This window comes from Temnothorax americanus, unplaced genomic scaffold (assembly GCF_048541705.1).
Source record: "Temnothorax americanus isolate GAGA-0224 unplaced genomic scaffold, ASM4854170v1 Scaffold8, whole genome shotgun sequence".
Lineage (NCBI taxonomy): Eukaryota > Metazoa > Arthropoda > Insecta > Hymenoptera > Formicidae > Temnothorax > Temnothorax americanus.
Window position 1 is genome coordinate 3,006,189 of NW_027509802.1, and position 21,601 is coordinate 3,027,789.

The 21,601-nt window shown below is 38.1% G+C and overlaps 1 protein-coding gene and 1 long non-coding RNA gene across 18 annotated transcripts in view; both read right to left on the bottom strand.

The window, feature by feature from the left end:
- LOC143907182 (uncharacterized) overlaps positions 1 to 11,805 on the bottom strand; it is a 148,380-nt gene extending 136,575 nt beyond the window's left edge. The window contains exon 1 of one of the 2 annotated variants that reach the window (XR_013259759.1): positions 10,743 to 11,805. This is a non-coding gene — a long non-coding RNA (uncharacterized LOC143907182). Of the gene's footprint in view, positions 1 to 10,243; positions 10,385 to 10,742 lie in introns of those variants that run through there. The other variant, XR_013259760.1, reaches the window with a different exon arrangement.
- Positions 11,806 to 12,384: 579 nt separating this feature from the next.
- Rim (Rab3 interacting molecule) overlaps positions 12,385 to 21,601 on the bottom strand; it is a 64,870-nt gene continuing 55,653 nt past the window's right edge. For 13 of the 16 annotated variants that reach the window (XR_013259779.1, XR_013259783.1, XR_013259782.1 and 10 more), the window contains 4 exons: positions 19,481 to 19,695; positions 19,263 to 19,405; positions 18,165 to 19,171; positions 12,385 to 17,123 (listed from right to left, as the gene is read on the bottom strand). Coding sequence is in view for 2 of the 16 variants with exons in the window: in XM_077423865.1 (XP_077279991.1) it covers positions 17,121 to 17,123; positions 19,037 to 19,171; positions 19,263 to 19,405; positions 19,481 to 19,695 (496 nt within the window). In the remaining 14 variants the exon portion in view is untranslated. Of the gene's footprint in view, positions 17,124 to 18,164; positions 19,172 to 19,262; positions 19,406 to 19,480; positions 19,696 to 21,601 lie in introns of those variants that run through there. The other 3 variants (XR_013259778.1, XM_077423865.1, XM_077423868.1) reach the window with 3 other exon arrangements.

A 21,601-nucleotide genomic window follows, 5' to 3' on the forward strand; every position in this document is an offset into this window, starting at 1 on the left:
TCTCTTCTAGCTTTTACATTTCTATGAGATATCGCAATATTCAAATCCGAAAATATACCGCTGTTCAATTAACGTTAGATCGAAATGCGATTTCTTGGAAATCGCGTCAATGTGAAACTAAAGCGTATAAATATTCTTTGTCTATATTCGTCTTTTGCAATTAATCTGCGCGTACGATTGCTCATATATTTCTAATAACGTTATTTTACATCTAAACAAACTTTATTTTGTATACTATATTATATTGTATACTATATTATATTATGACACAAAAAATAAAATGGTACATTTTTTATATAAATAGAATGTTATGATACACTATATAGAAATTTATTTTCATTTTTTATTATGAAATTTATATACAAAATTTTTCCTATCTCAAAATTGTGTAAAAAATGAACATCCAAAACATATATAATTAGAAAACTGATGTTCACAAATATCATAAATAATTATAAAATACGATTTTATTATATGACCTGCACTATGTTGTGGGAATATTTGAAAAGACGATAATAAATGGTAGAATAAATCTTTGATTTTTAGCGATCCTTAGAAAAATAAGCAAAGTCTGGGCGTGTTCAATAGAAAAATACAGTCTGCGCATTCCTAAGGAAGCGGTCACGCTTTGAAAGAGTTGCAAAAGAATGAAATCCTTATAATCTCAGAAAGCTAACTCGATAGGAAGAATAACCACTTTGTCTGTCTTTAAAATGGTTACTTTGTGAGGGTAGAGTCAAACCGAACCATTTAGGCAAATCGCTTGTATATACACAAAGGACCAATAACAATTCAACAACTGGCATGTAAAACAGGCAGATTCTGCAAAAATATCGAAATAAAATATATCCGAGCATCGTGCATAAAAGTCTCGAAATAATTGTTCATAAATATATGAATACAACATAAAACACGCCTTTTCAAGAATTTCCTATACAGAAAGACAATACTTTCCTACAAGGTTTCCTACTCCTACAATTTGATGAAACAAAAAGAATAAAGAAAAAGTTATTGTGTACCTTAAGAATATTTACTGCATTTAATCTCATTATGATCTCATCTTCTAAGAAAATCAATAATTCTTTAAACTATCGCCTATCGAAAGTATTTTTCTATGACCGTAGAGAGATCTACTAATAGTATTTCGAATTCAAATATTTTAACTAATCCGTCACCTTCGTAAATTTTTCAAAACAGAATTTTTAATTTAACCATTTACTATAGAATAAAAAATCGTACAGTTAAATATCTATGAATGAAAGTCAGATTTATATATAAACATCTGAACATATATTTTCACAAAATCATATAAGTATTAGAGATTTTAGAGCTAAGAATCTTCTTTACTTTGTCATGTCAAAAGGAATCAGTGGTTCTACAACAGGTTGGCGACAAAGTCGCCGTCATGAATGTGAACATTGTGAAGATTCCTAAAAAATTTCCTTTGCCAATCTGCATCAACACGAAACAACAATTTCTCAACGCCAGAAAAGAATTGAAAGGACGAAACTCCGTAAGCCGGTTACCCAAAAAGGCCAAAAAAAAGATCCTGAAACGAATTTACAGATGAGCGAATCAGACTGAAGTAAAACGGAAAATGCCGGTTTCTCTAATCCTCTGAAAGGTTTCCTTAAAAAAAAAAACTCAGATAAATAAGTTTAATAAGTTAAAATTTGGCGAAAATTAACAATGCCTTTAGAAGCATTTATAGATAAGCGATTATACAAAAATTACTTTTTCACTTGAAATAAACACGAGAATTTTATTTAATTTAAGTGCAAACGTGAAATTTTTATCTCGTATTACATTAGATCCTGTCAATTGATGCGTTTCTTTTCGACAACATACATAACAATTATAAAAATAAAATAATAATCATGACTCGAATGATATTTACATAATACGAGTTGTCGCATACGTAATACCCGATAGAAGTGAGAGCTAAGTATCATGTTTCACGATGTATAATTACACAACGAAGTAATATTACACACAGATATGATGCGCAATTAAAATACACGTTTCAAAGTAAGAGAAGTATTTATAATAGTTTCATCAGTAATGTCATACGAACAAATGCATTCATTTGGCGTGCGATATATGTATATCTCCCGGTATAATAAGAAAGAACGAGGCTAACAGGTTTTTGCATCATGTCTGAAACAGCGGTAGATATATAGATTGTCCTTTTGCAGTCCTTTGCGTTTACGCTAACTCAATTAAAATTATAATAGTATTGCTTGTAAATTATATATAATTCTCAAACAGCGTTAAATAAACTTTTCAAAGTCACTCGGCTCAAAGATATCTCGATTTATTTCAACGCAGATCAACGTCCAGCGCATAATAGATCGAGAGAAGTAAATTCCCCCTAATTTAAAATTCTTTTATACAAGCGATTTGGGTGTAAAATCACGACTTTAAAATAAAAGGAAAACGCGAGCCAACCGCTCACGGTTTTGTCCGAGAGCAAGCTCACCTGTCATCGGACAAACAATGGCAGACAACCGAAACGAGAAAACGAGGAGGTGGTACAAGGTGGTCGAGGAGAAAAAGAGACAAACAGCGCGTAAATAAGTGTAAAAAGGGGCAAGAAGAGAGGGGAAAAAACGGGATGATCGGGGGTCCACGAGAGATGGAATTCCCTGTCCTCTACCTCCGTCGCGAGACTATAATTTGGTCCTTGGAGTTGCCACGCCCACGCATATACATCACCCTACTATCGAGATCTCGTGAGTCAGATAAGGCTTGTCACTTTGTCGGCGTATGTATACGTACGCGCACGCACACACGCGTGCGAAATACGCGCGGAATAGTGGAGATGAGAATCCGGATAACAACTTTGACCGGGAAAGTAGGAGAACCTGCGGACGAGGCTGCAGCCGCAGTTGACCCGAGTCAACTACACCACGCACCACGTCGGGTTGAAATCGAATTCCATATTGGTACTGGTCGCGCGCGCCCGCATATACACGCACACTCACACATACCCCGTCTTTCCTTCTATATTGTACGCGTAATTAAGGCGACTCTTCGTCGCAAGGGATAAGATGGGATAAGATGAATGTCGACCGGGAGTTATAAGGCAGAGTTATGAATATTTATGAAACAATACCAACACAAAACACATCACTCTGAGTGATGGAGTGTCCTCTAGGATTTATATATAATTTAATTTTATCTGTTATAAATATATAATAGATTTATTTTGTCATGAGACATATCAAATTTTGATCGAAAGAGAAACCATGCGATCGAGCGATCGAACTAGAAGGTTTGTTAGCTATGTTGTTGCCAAAAAGAAGTGGCTGGAAGAAAATAGCATGAGCGCGTAATCGGACCCTTGATTATGACCATTTCAAACCTTCTTTCGGCGATTCCGTGCATCAGTGTCGTGACAAGGATGCTCGATGCTTTTGACACGCGTTACATCCGTATAGCGGAATATCAACCTGTCAGAGAGGTTGCAGGGTGTGAAACCTCGAGTGAGTAGGTATATACGCGTATACCCGCTCGGATATACGCGTATACACAACGCATAATATACCAGGTGACCCTCCTCAAACCGAACCACGCCTAGTTAGCCACCATTGTGCACTCTGAGAGTTTATGAACTGGAAACGAATAATCGCGCTCTTGACAACTTGATCGTTATGCGACTCTGGTAAATCCTACCTTCTTCGAGGAAAGTTTATCTCTTTCGGGGGCTGATCTGTGCCTGTGATATATTCTAAGCTCTTACATGAATATAAATATACTATAATTGATTACTTATACGAGTATTATATGTGTATAGACACATATACCTATATTTTTTAAAAATATACTATTTCTTTTCGGGATATTTTCTCTTTGGCGAATAAAAATTTAATAAATTACCTAGCAGTAATAATAAAAGATTTTGTTACTCTGCGTTGTCGCATTGTGTGCAATTTTTTCATCCTCAGTAGCATAAACGATGTAAAAAGCGTGCGATTGGTATTCATCAGTATTCAGCGATCATTGCTTCTCCGGCTGGTTGTTCGATCTTATTTATGACGTTTCGCGATTTAATAATGCCATTGAATCTATTGAATTATACACGATGTAATCCTATACATGTCAGGCGCCGCGACCAAATGAGAAAAGCTGTGCTGACCCGCCGCAATTTTAATCCGTCGTCGAGTCACGTGTTGTCAAAGTCCCCCATCGCCCCATGCTATCTGCGATTGCGCGTGGAAGATCAACGTATTATCTTCCGCCAACAACGCGCGACCGCTTTTTACCGTCGCGCGTTACTTATTCACCGCGTTCTACAAACGTGAATTTCTCGTATATACGGGTGGGCAAAAAGAGAAAGAGAGAGAGAGAAAGAGAGAGAGAGAGAGACAGCGACTGTCCTAAGTAAATAAAATCGTGCAAACTCTGTGCCCCCTCGTGCAAACGCATCGGGGGCTAAACTGCTCGTTTGCGCCGTCATATTTAATTCCAAAGTCATCCAGGCACACGTGCGCCGTTGATCTCATTGACGTTGTGTCGCGTATTAATATTGCAAGCTCGATCCCCAACGAAAGAAGAGAAAGTTTAAGTCTAGGCGGTGTGTACATATATAAATATATCCGACGTGATAGCTTGATTGCGGAACAATATTACAGAAAAGTATACATATACTTAGATAAATTTTTAATTTTTCCACGGGTAAAATATCCTCAAGCGTATATTATTGGTGTCGCCATTGCGCGAGGGAAAAAGATGATCAATAAGTAATGTAACTGATGCGAGTGATATTTATGAACCTCGCAAGTTTTTGTACAATTTCATTTAGGATCTTCACTTGCATAATCTAATATTACAAAAATTCTAGTTTGACAAGATTTTACGGCTTCTGCTTACAAGTTTCTTTACACATATAATTTTAAAAATATGTTTGAAGATCCTGTACCTTTTCAGTATAGTATAATTTGATTGTAAATTAGTATGGTACGTGCTGTCACATATTTTTGTTTCTGGCGACTTATGGAGGAACCGTCCTATAATTCTAAGACGTACAAGCAAAGCGGTATACCGAAGATTTAGCTCACACAAGCGAGAAACCGGCGTGTGAGAAAACATATAAATTTGCGTTCTGTATATCGCGTGTAACTCAACCGTGAGTAAACCGGTGCGTTTCACTTTTATTTCTCCTAAAATCGTTCATTCGGCAGAGAATCGTCGGACGGTCGTAAGTTCCCTTGACCTATGTTCGCGCGCGATCTTCTCCTGGAGCGAGAGGGAAAAATAAAGCGAGAAAACGGGGCGATAAATAACGACGCTATAAGTATCTAGGTGCGCCCGTGTAGTTACCTTTGCGCAATTATTATTCGCCCGCTGCGGCGAGACGCGCACGAGCGCGGGCATAGTAAAACGCGTGCGAAGACGATCTCGTTCCTCCTTGCTCGCTCGACCATCCTTGTTCCTCGAAGAATGCATCGCGGTGTTTTTCCAACTGAAAGATGAAGTTTTCGTTTCGCATCCCGGCAAATGATACGATTGTGAAGGTAGACCGACACGGATATGCCTATAAAAGGTACTTTGCCCAACACGGACCTACCTGACCAACAAACTTGACATGAGAATCAAGTTGAATCTATTGTCACAATCTCTAACAATAAGTTTAAAAATTCCATCAAAAAATCGGAATTTTACATAAATTCGTACTTAACGCCGGTTAATCGCTTTGCCGTAACACCGTAGGGAATTTTGATAATAACGAACTATCACGCGGATATAACAATCGACCTGCATCGAAGACCCTTGGTTGAACGGAACTGATGGCCGATCGAACGTTCATTTTTCAACAGTCTCACGACAAATCTGTACAAAGCGACGCTATTCGTGAAACGTCAAATAACCACGACTCCGTCCGTCACGTAATACATCTCTGACGATTGCAAAGTGAAATCCGACGAAGGGGCACAATTGACCGATGAAGCCACTCGACCTACTTTCTTAAATAAGATCATTCGTTCTCCTTGATGCTCGCAATATTTTAAATTGAACAGTGCACGAGCGAACGCATCGTACACGTCGATGTAATATCGGATGCTGCTGTTTTTGCCGCAAAAATAATCGACTGAAACCATAAGGTAATTTTATGGCTAGCACATTTTTTCGAGAGATTTGACGGCCGGCTATTATTTATCGCAATTTCTTAACTGTCATCGTTAAACATTTTGCCAATTCTGTTGAGAAAAAAACCTGCTTGAAGTCTCAAATCTGGTATTCTGACTCTTTATATTATAACAAATTTAGTATTTAAAATTTATTTATTTATTTATTTATTTATTTGTTCCAGCAGGAAAATTATCTCCAAATTCATTAACAAAATCAATTACATAGTAAAAATAATAAAAAATAATTAATAATATATTTAATATATATATGGAGGGGTTAAAGCCATAGTGGTGTAAGTCACTTTTTTTTACCTATCGAGTTAAGTTCATAGATATGCAGTCTACACATGCAGATATGTTGAAAAAAGAATTAAAAAAAATGGGCAAAAAAATTGACTTACACCACTATGGCTTTAACCCCTCCACACACATATATATGTATATAGTATATAACGCAGGAACTTCGAAGCTCGCTTCGAAGTATATTATTGCATTCGATCAACAATGATAAGATAATATGTATTGAATGCATCGAAAACATATATTGTATAATCAATTATCGACGTTCGAGGAGAACTAACGTCTTTAAATAATTCATCCGGAGACTTCGGGGATGAATCGAAGGCCGTTCGGGATCAGATGCAAATCAGATTCATTAGCGTTAAGCCGGACCGGGGGGCGGAGGGAGTCGCCTGTACAACCCCTCAACGTAAACACTGCCGGCACTGCGTCAACCTCCGCTCCCGAAAGCTTGTTATTGCGCGGTTATATACCAACCCCTACTGGCATTCATCTCTTTCGCGAAGTACATTTGCACTTCGTGCAAATGCTCTTTGTATTTTGGTTTACTTACGAACGCGGAAATGCTTGAAAATTATTCTCATTCCATATAGATACTAAGTTAGAATTCATGTCTGCAGTCGTTACGCGTTATCACGAAGATAATTACTAAAGAAACTACTATATGTAATACATAATACAATAAATATGTAAAAAGAAATAATTTATTTAAAAATTTACCTGTATATATATCAGAGTTTAAGATAAATAAAATAACTGTCACTTCAGCCATATATATTAAAATGATTTTGTATAAAAAATGTAGAAAATTTATATATAGAATAATGACTATAATAACTATAATTATAATAAAGGAACGCACACATACAACAAGGAAAATCGATTATATATTACATGTATTAAATAATCATTAGGGTAAACTCGGGTAAGATGGTCTATACGGGAAAGATGGCCAACCCATGTTCATTCGATGTTTCATAGCGAGCTAGATTGAAAGAACATAAGTTGGTTATTCTCCATTCACATTTGCCTTCTAATCAGAGACAAGCGCGTTAATGGAAGTAGTCGCATTCAATGACTTCAAACAATAATTTACACAAAGTGCACGAAAAATACATCCAGCAAAAAAGAGCAATAAATGTCAGTAAATAACAGTATGAAAAATAGCGCGTTACATACAATAAATAGTCATGTCTGGTATAAAATATGCGTAAGGTGCACGAAGCGATTAGTCTCCGGTAAGAGATTGATCGTATCGTAAAGTTCTTTCGAAATATTAGTTCTACATAAGTTCTTACTCTTTGATCTTTAAACAATAAAAATAATACGCGATACACACACACCTATATATATCTACACATTTTTAAAGTGAATAATATTTTGTGAGCGTTAAACGAATTATATACCGTTAATTTCACGTTCGGAGGAATTTCGTGTTTTTCTCACCATTTTTATTGTTGCGATTAAGAGAGGCTTATTCGCAAATAACAGGCTTATTTCGAGGCTCGTTAAAAACAGCCGCATAATCATAGCATAATAGATTCCAAAAGCCGGAGCGTGTCAAAAGCCGCATTGGCGCTGTCACGATGATCGTAAGCAATGATTGCGCGTAAATACTTCTGGATTGGGATCAAGTTCCGTACTTTTCCCTAGGGCGGGTCGCGGGAGCACGGAGATATACCCTCGAGATTACAAGGATTACGCGGAGATCGAATCACTTTCCCAGCCACCCCGCACGAATGCCTAAATGTGTCTCTGGCAAGCTGTCCCTTAATCATTGTGTCTTTACCAGAGGTCGTTATCGCGCTTCCGATCCGAAGTTATACGTGTCCCGAATTGCATATCATCAGAAAGCGCTCGTTACCACGCGCCAGACCGATTATTATTCATTATGAATTATAAATTTTTCTCGATTTAACGAAACTCGCGAGTTTGTCTTGCGCATTTTGGACCGTTTTATTGAGTGTTAACAGTGTATGGGGTAAGCGAACCTATTTCGGAATACTCGAATATTTTTCATCGCGGAACATTATGATGCTCTTTGTCACCAATATCAAAATTTGACATTACGTGACGGCTAACATTAAACAAATTAAAGTGCTCCAAAATAGGTTCGCATATTCAAAAAGATTAATAACAACGGTATCAAAATGCATAAAATATTCGCAATTAACTATTTGGACTTCTCGCTCCTAATGTCTATTGGATTTATATATATATAATTTCACTACATTTTTAGATATTAATAAAAAGTTCTTCATTTGAAACAGCTAACAGAGCAGTATAAAAACACGTTAGTATTTCACTAATTATCCCTACAATGTGAATTCAAATAGATTCATGCAACAGTTTTAGCGGTATTTCTTTTCCGCGGAGAAGAACAAAATTTGGCATCGCAAATCGCCAGGATCCGCGAAGGCAGGAGCGATCGCCGCAAATCAAAATGAGAGATCCAAGAGGGCGAGTGGCCAGAGTTTTTCCCCTTCGCGCCTCCACGGGCGAACGATCGCGTCAATTATGCGAAACGCGCGTAATGAAAGCGCCGTCGTGAAAACCAGTTGAAAACAAACTCTGAAAGGATCTTGGCAACCCCTAATCAAGTCCCGTTTAATAAAACCGGGTCCGTCGATCCCCGAGTCTTGCACCCCCGGTGTCGTGGAAATAGGGGTGGGGAGGAGAGAGGAAAGGAAAGAGAGGAGAGGAAAGGAGACGAGAGGAGGGGTGGGCTCGGCTAATCTGACTTTGATTAAACTTTTAGCGACACCGAAAAGGGTGCCGGGCCGATGGAAACGCGTGCGCGGGGCGGCCGGCGCGTAAGTCGATTTTTATTACGTTCCGTCGCATACATTACGCGCGACGCGCGGTTAATGGGTTTATCGACGCCGCGGGATTACGACAATAAAGTTTTCCGATGCGCCGAAAACCGCATCCCTCGATCAGTCACGTTCATCACGGTCTTTCGCCGCGCTTGTTCGCACGTTCGCGAATATCTCTTCGAATTATGTTTGATATTCAACGACACACACGTCGAGACGAGACACTCATCGTTTCTTTATACATGTCGTCTACAAAAATATATTCCGTCTCGACGACGTTCAAATTTTTATTAACGTATTCTTTTTCGTTTCCGTTATAACCAGTCGAGGAGAAATTAGCCCGAAGTGAATCCAGTGATATACGAAAAAGTTTACATATAATTATATATATATATATATATATATATATATATATATATATAGGCACAATTTTAAATAAATAAATTAGGAATTTTGATAGGTTAAAAATTATGTGTCTGCTTGCGATTTTGCTTCGTTTATCAATAGGACGGCTATTAATGCCTTGTACGGGATTACCTTTTTTCTTATCGTATTATCAGAGAATCTAAAAATAATCATATGGTTTTCGAATTAGAGAACACTTCTATGAATTGTTTTGTTAGAATAATTGGTAATGCACAAGTTATTATTTGCATTATAACGCACATATAGCTTCGATCAGATAATGTATGCTAATTCATTAAGTACTTTTCTTATGTGTGTATTATTTTTAATACAAAAAACCAGGGAAGTTTTTAGGTTATACCTGACGTATATTTTCTACGACAACGTACACATGTAAATTTTGTAACTTCAATTGCATCGTCCATCACAAATAATATCGCGATATACGTATACGTTTCAGTAATTCGCGGTTTTACATCGATCTTTCCTCTTTATGCGATTAATTAAAACATCATTCTCTAATTCGCACGAAAATAAACACTACGCCATTGTTATTCTTTAACCGAGTAGGAGGAGTGGAGTATCGCTCACCGAAGTAAATGCGCGTTGTTGTTCAGCACGCGTTCTACATCGAAAACAGTGGCTATCGAACTGGCTATAACAATTTTCGAAGATATTTGCGCGATTGAAGCACTATTAAACGCGATTCAAACGTAAATACAAACAAACGCATGAATAAACGACCGGTAACTCTCCCTGTCGTTGCGTCGACGAAACTGAAGGCACGCGAAGTCGCCAAGTGTGCCAACACTGCCAACCAAACGCGCAGCACACCTTACCGACGGCGATACTGAAACTACCGGTGGGTAACGAACTACCGTTGGCACAGTCGGTAAGTGAAATAATTCCTTTCTCGACCATTCTCGATCGAGAAAGGGCTCTCGGCTCTCTCTCTCTCTTCGCGGGAAACGCGGGAAACAAGCGAATTGACAGTTTCGGCAAAATAACTCGATAGCATTCGAGCCGCATAAGTATCGCGTTGTATGCAGTATATATATATCGATGACAATAAATGGTAAATTATACTCACTTCGTTCCTCCTTCTCCTCTGCCGCTCCTCCTTCCATCGCTCCGATCGCTCGTCCCGTTGACCGTTCAGTGTTCTTTCACGGCGACACTCGCGCAACGCCTCACTCGCGAAAATACGCGCACACAAAATCGTTACGAACACGAGAATTACGGCATACAAGTTTCTTCGTCATGGCGATACGCCGATAGAATGAAACACGCGAACGAAAGGGCGAACGCGCGGCGCCAAGTTGCGATCCTCTCGCGCGACGCACGTCTCGCAAATTATTACTTACGAGTTTAGCACGGAAATTTTAGCAAACTTCGACTTTACGCTACGCGGCTGGCGAACATCAAAACGCGAAATTTACAACGAGACTTACCAATTGGACACGTCGCGATCCCGCCCGAGACTCGCGGAGCTCCGCTCGACCGTTCCGTGCTCCGTCAGCTCCGTGGCGTTAATGAGCAAACAATTCAAATAAATAAGTATCGTTGCCAACTTCGTGCCGACGCGGTTAATAAAATCGAATCGAGATGGAGGAGAGATCAATGGCTAACTAAATCGTTCAAATATATCACAATCGAAATCTATAGTGTTGCGTAATACGTATCAAGCATATATGATTGATAAACGATACGTTACTGTTTTCTTGAATTACTCGATTCGTATCACCTCGCACTCCCGTTCCGAAAATCGCGAGCAAGTTTAAATTTATTTACGCCGTTGCGTTGAGAAATCCAGAGAGCGAGACGCGCGACGTATATTTCATTCGCGTCCAAGCGTCGTTAAATATAAATTTACTTATCATGATATCGCGACGAAGCAGTGCTGATGCTTCCCGTTTCTTCCGTTTCGACGAATAAACCGTGCAAAATATCGGAGTATTCAATAAGCGGCCGTCGCGGTACGCAAAATCCATCGTTATATACGCGCATTGGTTAACGCGGATCGACGAACGATTATCACGATCGTGATAAGGGGGTGATTGCGTTCAATGTCTCTCTTGTTTTTCGCAATCGCGCATCGCGCCCCGAGAAATACCTGCGACGACGCACGGAACGGCTCGCTCACCTGCGCGACCTCCTGCCTAGTGCCTAGTGCCTGGCACTGCCTGCTCCTCGAGTCTCGGCGCGCCATACAATGACGTCACAGGTCGCCGCGCGCGCCGCGGCAACTCGAACGGTGGGGATGGAACGGGGGTAAATTTCAAACAGCCGCGGCTCCAGCTCCATTTTCAAATATTATTGGCGTCGTTGCGCGTTGGCGCGAACGATAGCATGGTGAGACTTTTTCGTAGAACGGCGCGCTAAAATATAAACATTATAAACAATGAGCTATTTCATCGTTACCACGAAATATTCAGGGTCTATATACAAATAAACGCGATAAGAAGCACAAACATACGCCGTGCGTCTATCCCTTGTATTTCACATCAATTATTATACAAACGTGATCGATACCGTCGATTTATGTAATCTCTCTTTCGTTCTCGTTCTTTCTTTCATTCTCTCTCTCTCTCTCTCTCTCTCTCTCTCTCTCTCTGTCGTTCCTTGAGAAAAGAAAATTCTTGGACGATTCTTCGAATGCAAATTTACCGTTTTCTTGTCTCGCCAAAAAGAAAAAAACGCAAGGGTGTGAGGGACAATTGAAACGCGGCAGGATCATTGAATCACTTTATTGTCACACGCCATCTCTGGCATCGGGGGTATATCTTTTATCAGATATATGATACGCTGGATACAGTCACTAACGCTTTATACTTAATCGTCTCGCGATCTCCTGCCGCAAACTCCGTGAATCGGGTGATCCAGCTCTTTACATATTCCCGAGAGGGAGGTACAACGTTATTAATATAGAAACGAAAATGAAACGTTTGCGTCGTACGACGTACGGTAATATCTCGTATTTTCTTGATTTGATGAAAGCGTGAGAAGGGGGAGAGGGACAAAATTCGGAGTTCGCAGAGTTCTCGGCCGAGGTTTCGCGAAACGTCGTCTAAACGTACCGCTTAAATTCTTTCGTTCTTTCGTAATTTACGTGTTTTTCTTTTCTGTTTTTGTTTAACGAAAAATTATACACTTTCTCTAACGCCCGCTTTTTTCCCCGTTCCCTTCAACGTATTCTCTTCCTCTTCCCTCCTCCTCTCTCTTTCTCTCTCACACTCACACACATACGCACACATTCCCCCCTCTCTCGCTCTCTCTCTCTTTTATTCTCTCTGTCATTTTCTCTCTCATACATGTTATACTTATTCCCTCTTACTTTCTTTCTTTCGTCCGCTCTCTTATTCTTATTAAATAAATTCGGACGTGTTTACTATTGATAAATTAGAAATATATGAATCGCACGTCGCGGACACGTTTCAAGCGATGGGCGACTTCGGACAGCGATATTCCTCTTTTCTCTCTTCCGCTTTTCGTTTAATATTAAGATCGTAAACTGCTCGCGTTCTTACGACCGACTCGTGACTCGCTCTAGAAAAATATTGACCAAGACGCTCGAAAAGATTCACTACTTTGACTGAAAGTCGTGCGTTTAGAAAAAAAACACAGAAGGGTCTAATCGAGAGATCCGACAATTAATGCGCGCGCCGGCGCGTTTGTCGCAATGTTGTCGAAATCGATCGTAAAAATGATCGACGAAACGATGATATGCGGTCTAATCACTTCCGGTTCCCGGTGCGTTCAGATATATATATACGAGTCGTTCGTGAGCTTACGATATAAGCACAAGATCGCCTAAGCTACGTCGGACTTCGGACTTTTTCCTATGAGAATAGTCGATCATTCGTTCTACAGCTCGATATATCTTGTATGATTTCTCCCTTTCTCTTTCTTCTCATTCGTACACACACATGCACGCACATTTTCTTTCTCTCTCTCTCTCTCTCTCTCTTTTATTTTATTTTCCCAGTTTTTCATCTCATGCACTTGATGCACGTACACACACATGTACGCACACCCACGCGCACGCACATCCTACCATAGTTGTAAACCTAAATTAGCTCTCTAAATTTGACAAAAGTGGTACCCCTTGGCTCTCAAGCATTTTCATCCGCGTAATGTTTCCTTCTTTGTTATCATTTGTTAGATTCTTCTTTTTTTTTTCTCTGAATTATACGCCCCCATTTTCGCATTAGTTTCTACTATTCGAATCGATAATAGTTCTCGGGGTTTCACCCCGAGATCTCTTTCATTGAGTTAATTAATAATATATAGGTACAAAGTCGGATAATAATTTGTGTTCCGTAGTTTCGTAGTTTAATAATACGTATATACGTGTGTGATTCATGTGATGCGCGTGTCCGATCCTAGAATTGAGCATGCCTATGTACAAATGGGCATGGCAAGAATAGAAATCGACGGGTGCACTCTTCGCGCTGTTTCTCATGACAAATCGACGATTCTAATCGGTATCATACGAATTAGTATTATTACGGTAGATATCATTCGCGATGAGCGAATTTACGTTACTTTCGTTACACACGTAAAATTTTACGCACACGCAATTCTTCTCTACACGAAGAACAATTTCGTCTGCCACTTCGTCACTACTCTTCGTCTACTACTCGCGGTACGCATAGTCATGTAACAATTGCGAATTTCTCAATTTCTCAAATCGCTCGATTGCTCACGCGAGCGCAGTCTTCGTAAATTTTCGTGATACAAATTCTACGATTTTCTCTCAGCTCTAAGTGTAACTTAAACGGATTTGTGTCAATCGTTTTACTTGTCGAAAACGCAAGAAACAGCTCGCGAAGAGACGAGTGTCGAGTCAATTTCGCGAAGAATCTTATACAGCTGTCTGTAAACGACACGTTACAAACTGAAGAGTTATCTAGTAGTCTTGTATATTTTATCAGTTAATTATTATAGAATTATCCTCGTGTATTACGTCGTCTCACGATCTCGATAAGTTGTCGTGCACTTGCAAAATATGTACTTGGAAATCAGCTTATAGTAATATCTTTTTTTTTTCACAACAGTACTTTACATATACATACATCTCTTTGTCTTCGGATAGAACTCTATTTTTCTGTCTGTTTTCTCACGAGTAAAAAAGCTTCTTTCTTTTTGCTGTACGCCTCTAATTTAAGCATGTTACAGATATGATAAGATACCACTTCTTTTATACGATTCCCTCGTTCCCCTAAAGCTCGATCGGTCTCCCGATTACGAGAAAGATTACGTTACTTAGGATTTATCGTGAACAATCGGATTATCGGTGTCATCTACATAGCTCATCTGTAAATTAACGATACTTGTTATCTCGTTCGTCAAACTCTAAGCTAATTGTAAGTCTTACGTCATAACTCACTTAACGACGGACTGCATGTATTTCGATGGCGTTTCGATATAATCTCAACACGCGTATCAAACTCCGCGCTTACATTATTCTCAATCTTACCTCAAAAGATCGCGTTTGCAAATCGCATAGAAATATTGATATAGCGAAGAGCGGAAACGTGTGAGTGCGAATGAGACAATCGTTTCAAGTTGCAAAGCAAAACATTATATTTGGTCAATCATAGTAAGAATTGTGATGAGAGAGCGACCTTAATATCGCTGAATCTTACGATTTTTATGATTCAAGTAACGTGACGCGAATTATAGAAATTTCTCTACATTCGAACCTATATCTCTATCAAATTTTTATAGTGAATCGGAAATTTATAAAAATATATGTAATATACCCATATGTTGAAGCTTGCATGCCGTTTGTCAATTTTTTTTCGGTAATATCCAAGGAGTACCTTCCAACTATACGATAATTCGTGATCCAAAGTATGTCACATAAAAAGCTTACTTCGTGAGAGATTCAAGACTCACAAAGAAAATTTGCGCAGTGATTTTTTCCAATTTTAGTATTCGCTTAACGTGTCACTTCGCAATAGTGCACCTAAATTGTGACATAAATATTAATGCAAATCGTAATAATAAAATCGTAATCTTTCACAGACTTTTTCCCTCGTACTTCCAAATCTCATACTATAATTAAATTGAAACGTTTGTCTTTTACACGCTTAGTTACACGCCAAATCTTGAAAACTTCACAAAAAATAATGTTCTTTCTCTCTCTCAATCTCAATCTCTCTTTCTTTCTCTCGATCTTTCTCTCTTTTTCTCTCTCCCTCACTCTCCCACTCTCTCTCTCTCTCTCTCTCTCTCTCTTTCTCTCTCAGAGGGCACAAATGTAATTATTTACTAATTCACAGCAGACGTGCATGTGCATGCTCGCTGAATATATCTTCGCGAGTGTTCGCATGAAGAAAGATCGAACACATAGCACGGTAATTAAGATATAAAATTAACAGCAAGCATTTTTTTACGCGCTTCTTACAGAGATTTACTAAGCCTCTTAAATATTTAGTGGCGTTTCACTGTTTTTGTACAAAAATCAGTACGAAAGAGAATTTTTGCCGCGACGTGTCCCGTTTACGCAAATTAGTTATATGGGCGGTTTGTTTTTTTGTTTTTCTTTTTTAATTTGTTTCAATCTGGTTCTTATACGTAAATAAAATCTCCAAATAAAGCTTTCAAACGAAGCTAATTCGTGACTGTTCGGGTAATAGCTTCTTCATTCTGGCTTCGAGATTATTAATTTAGCGAAAAGATCCAAACTAGATGTGTAGGAATCGATTTATCAGTCTGCTTCGTACTTGAGAAATATAGTACATATGCCTGCTCCATATTTTCTATGTCATAAATAATTACCTCATTTTTTAGACACAGATTATAAAATGATATCTAAAAAGCCAAGTAACACGTGCTAATACGATAACCAATAAACGTCAGTATTCAGGGAACAAACTGTATAATTAATTATATCATCGTACATTCTAATTATTACGATGCTAATTACTTAGAAAATGTTAAATTAAATCAAATCTATAAATTAATGGAAAATGCCAAAACTATAACGACGATCATCGTAGAAATCGTAAATCAACGAGAATATAAAGTAAACATCATTACCCATTCAAACCAGCGCGCACATATCGCAAATTCTCATATCATAGTGTTATTATAATATTTACATTAAATAATACATGCTCTGACGGTGACATTTTCGACTAAAAATTTGACAACGATAAATGTCGATCGTTTCGGAGATCGACATTTAGTACTTGAACTGTCCTAAATTATATACAAAGTTTGGAAATGTCTTCTCATTTTGAAAATGTCTCAACATTTTTAATCTCTCTCGCGTGCCGTTTAAATGAAGTCCGTGACCGTTTGTCGCTTCATATTTCTCACTATGTTCATGAATTCCTTACTCACTTAACCACATTTAGATTCACTGAAAACGAGTGTCATTGATCGTTCCACATCTTATTTATCTAGTACACCACATTTGAGTTCACATCTATCCCGAACTTCCTTGATTTAGTTTGTTTCACTGCAAATAAAATAAACAAATGTGTTAGTAATTATCAATACACAACATCACTTACTTTTTATGAAATATTGAATGATAAAGGTTCTCGTTGCAGATTCAAGCATCGTACGTCATCATATATAGGTATACAAATTCACAATTGTTCTGTCGTGAGATTTCTGCACCATTCAATATCTCAAATTGATTGTATCTTGAAAACATTTCGAGAAAATATACAAGAGGATACATAGGACTCCGAATACGGCACAAACTTACCTTCATTTATTTTTCGCATATTTTTTTATATTCTTAAAAATTCAAGCATATGTATATGTATCAAAAACTTTCACGACTTACTTATTTACAAGGAAGTTTGAACGAGTCATGAAAAAGAGAATGTATAATAATATTGTGCAAAGGTCGGAATTAATAACGTGTTGTGTATCAAGCAATGTCGGGAAATCTATAAAAATCGTTCTTATATAGGCAAGGAAAAATATTGAACTTACAAAGTGCAAATAGCAAATTCAAGGACTACTGGAAATCGAACTTTTCCCCACGTCGAACTAAATTTCGTAGGCAAAGGCATATTCCTTCTACAAGTTCGGAAAGGTAAAATCGATGCACATAGCACAAGGCAACGAAGTTTCGACCGCACATACGATAACGTAATATCGTTGTCATTTCTGTTATCGACTCTTATGTCGCTACTTCGAAGCCGAAATGGAAGTATTTTCATAGAGGACAGGCATTTTCAAAGAAGAACAGGAGATTTCTATACAGAACGGTGGAAATGAAAAGAAAATATTGGCAACAACAAATGTGTATCAAGATTTCGCATGGGTACTTGAGAAAATCAATCAAACCGTTAAATGTCCTGAAAGGGCATTAAACGAGTAATATTGCTGTATTTGATCGTCAAGATATTACGAATAGATATATTGCAAGCATCCCGCGATCGATTGCAATCGTACCGGCGCCTTATTATTCGTCGCCTTTTATGTACCCACGTTAAATCGTTGTCTAACTATCTACGAACGATGCCTTGATCTCAGTGCGTACCTAAAACTATCTGGCGCTCCGGGAACATGGCTGCTACGTCTACATCTAGTCTACATACAGACTAGTGGCTCGTCTGATATGCCGTACATGATATGTGATGTACTAGTGGTGTTTCTAGAAAGACATATCCTTTCGCACGTTCTTTCACTCTTTTGCAAAATCTCGCATCGCCTTGTTTATATCTCTTGTTTTCATTCCGGTCTCGCAGAATTTTCAATTATCCGTACAATAGCAATTCTCATACTATGTACCCCTCGTTAAACTGATTTTACCGTATTCAGAGCCAAACGTCACTCGTTAAATAGCTTTAGGCTTCGACATTAATAGCCTACGGGGGATACGCGTCGGGTGTATTAAGATTCTTTTCAATTCTGTCAACCGTAGTGAAGACTATGTAATATTACGACATGATAAAGAATTGTTTATATACTTCTCTCAACTTTTATACGGTGGATGTAGCGGTGTAATCCGAACTCTCTATCCCCTAACATATTTATTTGATACTACATATAACATCATCAAGCGATGACTTTATGCGTGTCACTTAAGTTATTAAAGACGTTTATAACAATTTCCACACATTTTTTAATTGTTTAATCAGTTAAAGTAAATGTAATACTATCTTGCACATCGAGATTCGTGCATTACGGTATTTTGTTAATGATAAAAGCGACTAAGTGCACCGCAATAAGAGCTCAGTTGTGTCTGCTCTACTTTGTCTACTGCAAGAAACTCAAAGATCTCTTCAGTAAATATATATAAAAGGAATATTTCGGTACGTTCTTCGAGCAGTCATTCTTTTAGATCTTAAAAGAATCGAGAGACGTGACCGAAGATCGACGGGACAAAGCAAGAGATGGAGCTCCACTGACCATGGCTTGAGTGTCAAACAGCTTGTACCATCCGATCAACTCCTGACTGAGGTCCAGCTCATCTAATACGATCTGTGCAATACCCATGAACACTTTTTTCCCCTCTATCCGACCATAGTCACCCCATACTGTCACCTGGAATCATACATAACGATGTTGCAATTAAATATATGCGCATAAAACTGTAAAAATTAAAACAAAAGAAACTAGAAGAAGATGCACATACCTGTAATATACAACCCCGCCAGTTTTCTTTAAATGCCAATACTTGCTGATAGAGTGGATCTAATGTTTTTCTGTGTGCCATCGTGGTCTTTGCTTTCTCTATACACTTTTTACCGTTCACCAGATATAGCTTCACGTAAGGAGCTGGAATAAGAATCGAAGCTAAGCGCGTCCGCATCACTTGTTGGCGATCACGAAGTTTATCAAAGTTTAACTAACCTGGTATTACTTTGCTGCCTTGTTTCGTTTTAAGGTCTTTGGCACGTACGACCTCTACTTCAAGGTATCCCTTCTGAATTTGCCTGAACGACAGCTGAATCTCGCCGAGACAACGGGCACCGAGTGCTTGCCTTCCGACCATTTGGCCCGGTCCAAGATCTTCGATGAAGTCTCTCAACTGCCCCTCGCCTGCCATTCGCAGACTGGGAGACCAACTGCAGTTTTCAAAATTACACATTTAGCAAGGAAACGCAACTCGGTTGGAATACTACGAAAATATGAAGTATGATTCAAAAGAAAAACGTTTGAAGAAGTAAAAGAAGACTCCGGGTGAGAAGAGTGAAAATTTGGCTTATAGCGTTTACCGTGCGACCAATGGAAAAATGGAAACTGTACTTAATAAACTTTTCCTTTTTCCCTTCTTTTGCTCGCACACTAAACTTATACAAGATTATGTGCAGAAGAATGATTTTGACTGTTCTAAATGCGCGGTAATCCACAATAGAAAAAATAAAGCCCGAAAACTGCAAGCCGAAAATTATACTGTTCGAAGAAACTCTCTGATGCAATGAAGAAAATGCGAAAGATAAAAACCATAAATAAAAATAATATTCCGCAGGAGCGAGGGACAATTCTCGCAAGCCTTCGACGAAAGTTGTAAAAGATAGAGAATACACCTCATTCAGTTTGAGATAAGAAGAACTCACGCTGAAAGTGTAGTGTCAGTGTATAAGTGAGTAAATATAATATTATACACATATAAAAAAAAGAGATTTTATAAATAAATTTAAAAACATACCAGACTGCTCTAATAACGCATGCATTTTAATATAATTGCGCAGAGAGATTTTAGACAATTATAAATATATAACAGTAATCAGTCCACTTCGATGTACATAATCGAGAGAATAATGTAACGCAAAGCATATATAATAGTTTCAATAATCAATTAAAAATGCAATATAAAAATTGTTTTTATATTCGATAATTTTAATATGCGACTGAGTACAGTTTTTTTTTTGCTCACATTTATCTACCATGCTTTACTAAAATCTTAGGAGTAAAAAACATAATCAAAAAGATTTATATTAACTTACACTTACTTGTCGTCGCTATGCTACGCACCGTTGGAAAGATTCACGTTACTAAAGCTAAGCGGATCTTTTTAAAAAGTTTTGCTATAAATATAAATATATATCCATATCGAACGTATATTATCATATTCAAAATTGTTATTTTAATAGCTAATTATACTTATTGTTAGAAATATTTTCGTAGTATCTTATGAAATAAACGTATATCTCTTTTGTGTGACATAATTATAACTAATAGCATTATCAGTTGTTCAAGATATATTGCTGTAATGATTTTAATATATTTGAGTATCGGATAAAGTTTTCACGTCCGATTGCACTCAATCACTTTGTCCGAAGTTTCGACCATATTTAGGTACGAAATACCGCTGCCAAGGAGTAAAGTAATAATTATCGAGGTCACACACATTATTCGTAAACATGTGCCGAATCGACAGAACCCTTATATCCTGTAAGTCACGCATACCTACATTTAGCCTATTTTTAATCGTCGACTCTGTTCCCTCGAGCTGAAGCGTACTTTAAGAGGTGCACACGCTGTACAGTACCTATTCTACGATATATCAAACACACTTTATGGAAACGACAAGAGATCCATAAGACAGAAGGGATTACTTTCCAAGGAACGTCGATATCTCAATAAACAGTATAGCCCACTATATATAAAAGACAATGAATCGTACAGAAGTAGGTGAAAACCATTGGGAAGATATGGGGGCCTGCGAAGACATTCTTAGGTGACATTCGGCATATTCACACAGGGTGATTTTTCTTACCATGTAGATAGAGAATATGACTCCGAGACAATGAGATATCACATTGACATATAATAAATACAAAAGTGCGTGTGTGTACATGTGTGTAGGTATGTGTGTATGTTACATATGTGCAACGGTGCTCCGAGATAATGCGGTACAATCATTTGCCACAATCACCACAATCAAGCACTTAAGCCAAGACGACAACAACACCGATAATGAACGACATTATTCTTATGGGCGCTTTCATTTCTCGAGCAGGGATAACA